The following is a 2,770-nucleotide window of genomic DNA, read 5'->3' on the forward strand; positions in this document are numbered from 1 at the left end:
CAAGAAAAACGACCGAAGAAGAAAGGATGCAATATATGGATATTATTTCAGTTGTTTGTCTATGTTAACTAACTTATTTATAAGTTTTCAAATCATTTTGTATTTTACACACACACACACACAAATGTTTTGGTCCCATTTCATGCACATATGAATCTTTGTAAATAACGTGATCCTTTACTTACACTTTCAGAACTCACTTACCTAGTGCTGTATTACATCACGTCTGATTTAAAGATTGTTTGTTTTTTTTTGTTTTTTCATCTCTGCTAACCTAAACCTCTTACAAATCTTAGGTCCAGATCCCGTAAGCGACGGAGAGGCTGGTAGGAAGAGAGAAAATGGAACTACCGAACTACCAACTTATGACTTCATGAACGCCCCCTACATTAAAGTGGGTAAAGATCCTCCTAAACTAAAACTAATTCTCGATCCTCGTCACATTCAAGATGCAGTTCGTTTGAGGAAAGAAGGGAAGAATATCAGTGAACATAATGTCGTGAGTCCAGACGTGTGTTTGGGCATTGTAAAAGATCTCTACGGTACCGTCGGCAAAGGGGCGGCGATGTTTGCAAAACGTAAGAAAAAGTCAGAAGAATGGGTTGTAGATGAAGGAAAAATTAAGGCCTTACTTTCTAAGAAAGAATATGAGACAGCGCTCCCTGTTGACCATAGAAAAACAAATCGCCCACGTCCGTCTTTAGAAACCCCAACACAACCATCTAGACTCCAGGAAATGACAAAGAGAACGCGCTTTAAACTCGTAAAAAGTCCGTGGGAGGCGGCTCTTGAGTCGCCGTTTGGTAGTTGTGATGCAGCCTTTGTGGAAGTTATGCCTCATAACGAATTAAACTCTATAGCTGAAACTATTATTCGAGCAGCTGAAACCAAAACTACAACGCCACCTGTAAAAATCGAAAAAGAGACGAAACCAGCTACTTCTGAGCCGTTTCCTACTCCGACAGTTCGATTACCACAGACTAAAAACTATGATCTCTATCGGCCCAGGGCACCTCGGGGATGGACCGGTTACTCCGCAGGTAACGAGAAAACGATTAAAAAATAATACACTGTACAATATTCAATAGCTAATTAATATATATATATAAATTACATGTAAACTTATGAATTTTAAATTTAGGTTAAGATATGCATAATTTCTACTAGTTTGAAATGATAAATGATTTTATATAGCATTAGCGGTAATTTGAGCATTTTGAATATGACTTTAATAATTTTCCGTTGCATTTTCTACATAATAACTTTGGTAGTTTTTTTTATATTCTTGAAAGAAATGCATAAAGAAAGCTGGGCATGTTTCCTTTTTCTATTCTGTGTTTATTGTTGTTGTTTTTCATAGCTTTTCAATAGATTAAAGTCGAGTCATGATACAGCATTGTTCATCTTGTTTCAAGGCAGCCATTTTTACTGAATTCTAGGGACTCGATGTTAACACGTGCTATCCATTAACACCATGGTGACATCATTCGTAGTACGATTTCTTTCTGACTTTAAGAGAAAGGGATAACAGTCTAAGCTAAATGTTTCTAATCTCTTCTTACAGCGAGTTCCAACGTACATTGTGCCCAGGACCCTGTATTACCTCTACCTCCAGAAACACACCAGGAGCTTACCTTCAGCAAGTTCCAGAAAAAAGATTTTAGGAACTTCAACAGGACCCCGAAATCGTGGTCATTTATAACATCAGAAGAAACTTTTGTCCCCTTTAAACCTGTAAAATTCCCCCTTGGTCATTGTATCTGATTTCTGAATACCTTGAGCTTTTGACGACGTTTTACAGCAATAAACTTTACCAATTATCCAGGCTGTGAATAAAGAATATAACTTCAATATTATTATCTTGCTTTAATTCTCTCTAATAAATATAATACAAGTTTACAACACACTTTTTAATAGAAAATACGTGATAAAAACCACTGTACGTTACAGATTTAAAAGTGTTTTCACAAACCCAATTATAAGTAGAATGAAAAATACTTAACGATTTCGAAATTAAACTTCGAGAAGTAATTCCACGTCGTAACCAATTGTAGAAGCCACATTTATAACTGATAGTTCGCTGTTTATCCAATAAGTAGTATTTAAAGATAATATTTTAGTCTGTTGAAAACACGACAGTGTTTTACTTGAAATTACATTAGAAATTGTTCTAGTTGACAGTTTAGCAGTCATAAATGATATTATTTCTGCTCTCAGTCGGTTTATTTACTGATCCACAACATACATTTTCTAGGTGTATTCATATTAGACGACTGTGAAAGGAAACAGTTATATTATCTGGAACTAATCGTTTATTCACACCCAGTTGTATTGCTATTATCACTCACATACACAATGAACATTTATAATAAATCCATCGTATTTTAGTGTTACATCACGTTTTAGAAAAAATGTTAAAATATCAACTAAAATTCAGTATTCCATTATTTAAGCTTAATATTAAGATGAATTTCAGGTTTTGTTTATGATGATTCAACAACTCCTATACAATTATGTAGGTCGTGATATTGAATTAACCATTCACATTAGTGTATCAGAACCTGCAATAAATCAATGACATGCGCTGGATATTAATTTAGGGAGCACTGAAAAAAAAATATGGCATTCTGATTTGGCGCCTTCAAAATGTAGTTTGATGATTTGCTGAGTTTTGGATTAATTCATAATTATTTATGCTATCCCTGTTGTCACTAATATTTTGAACTTCCTTACAGTGAGGTAATATTATAGTAATAAGTTTAAATATTGA

General features: G+C 34.3%; 1 protein-coding gene across 1 annotated transcript in view; it reads left to right on the forward strand.

Moving 5' to 3' along the window:
• LOC106458152 (synaptopodin-2-like) overlaps positions 1 to 1,851 on the forward strand; it is a 46,437-nt gene extending 44,586 nt beyond the window's left edge. Inside the window, exons 7-8 of the mRNA XM_013917616.2 lie at positions 297 to 1,040; positions 1,565 to 1,851. Of these exons, the coding sequence (XP_013773070.1) occupies positions 297 to 1,040; positions 1,565 to 1,764 (944 nt within the window). The 3' untranslated portion in view covers positions 1,765 to 1,851. The remainder of the gene's footprint in view (positions 1 to 296; positions 1,041 to 1,564) is intronic.
• Positions 1,852 to 2,770: the final 919 nt, after the last annotated feature.

This window comes from Limulus polyphemus, unplaced genomic scaffold, assembly GCF_000517525.1.
Source record: "Limulus polyphemus unplaced genomic scaffold, Limulus_polyphemus-2.1.2 Scaffold20, whole genome shotgun sequence".
Taxonomy (NCBI): Eukaryota; Metazoa; Arthropoda; class Merostomata; order Xiphosura; family Limulidae; genus Limulus; species Limulus polyphemus.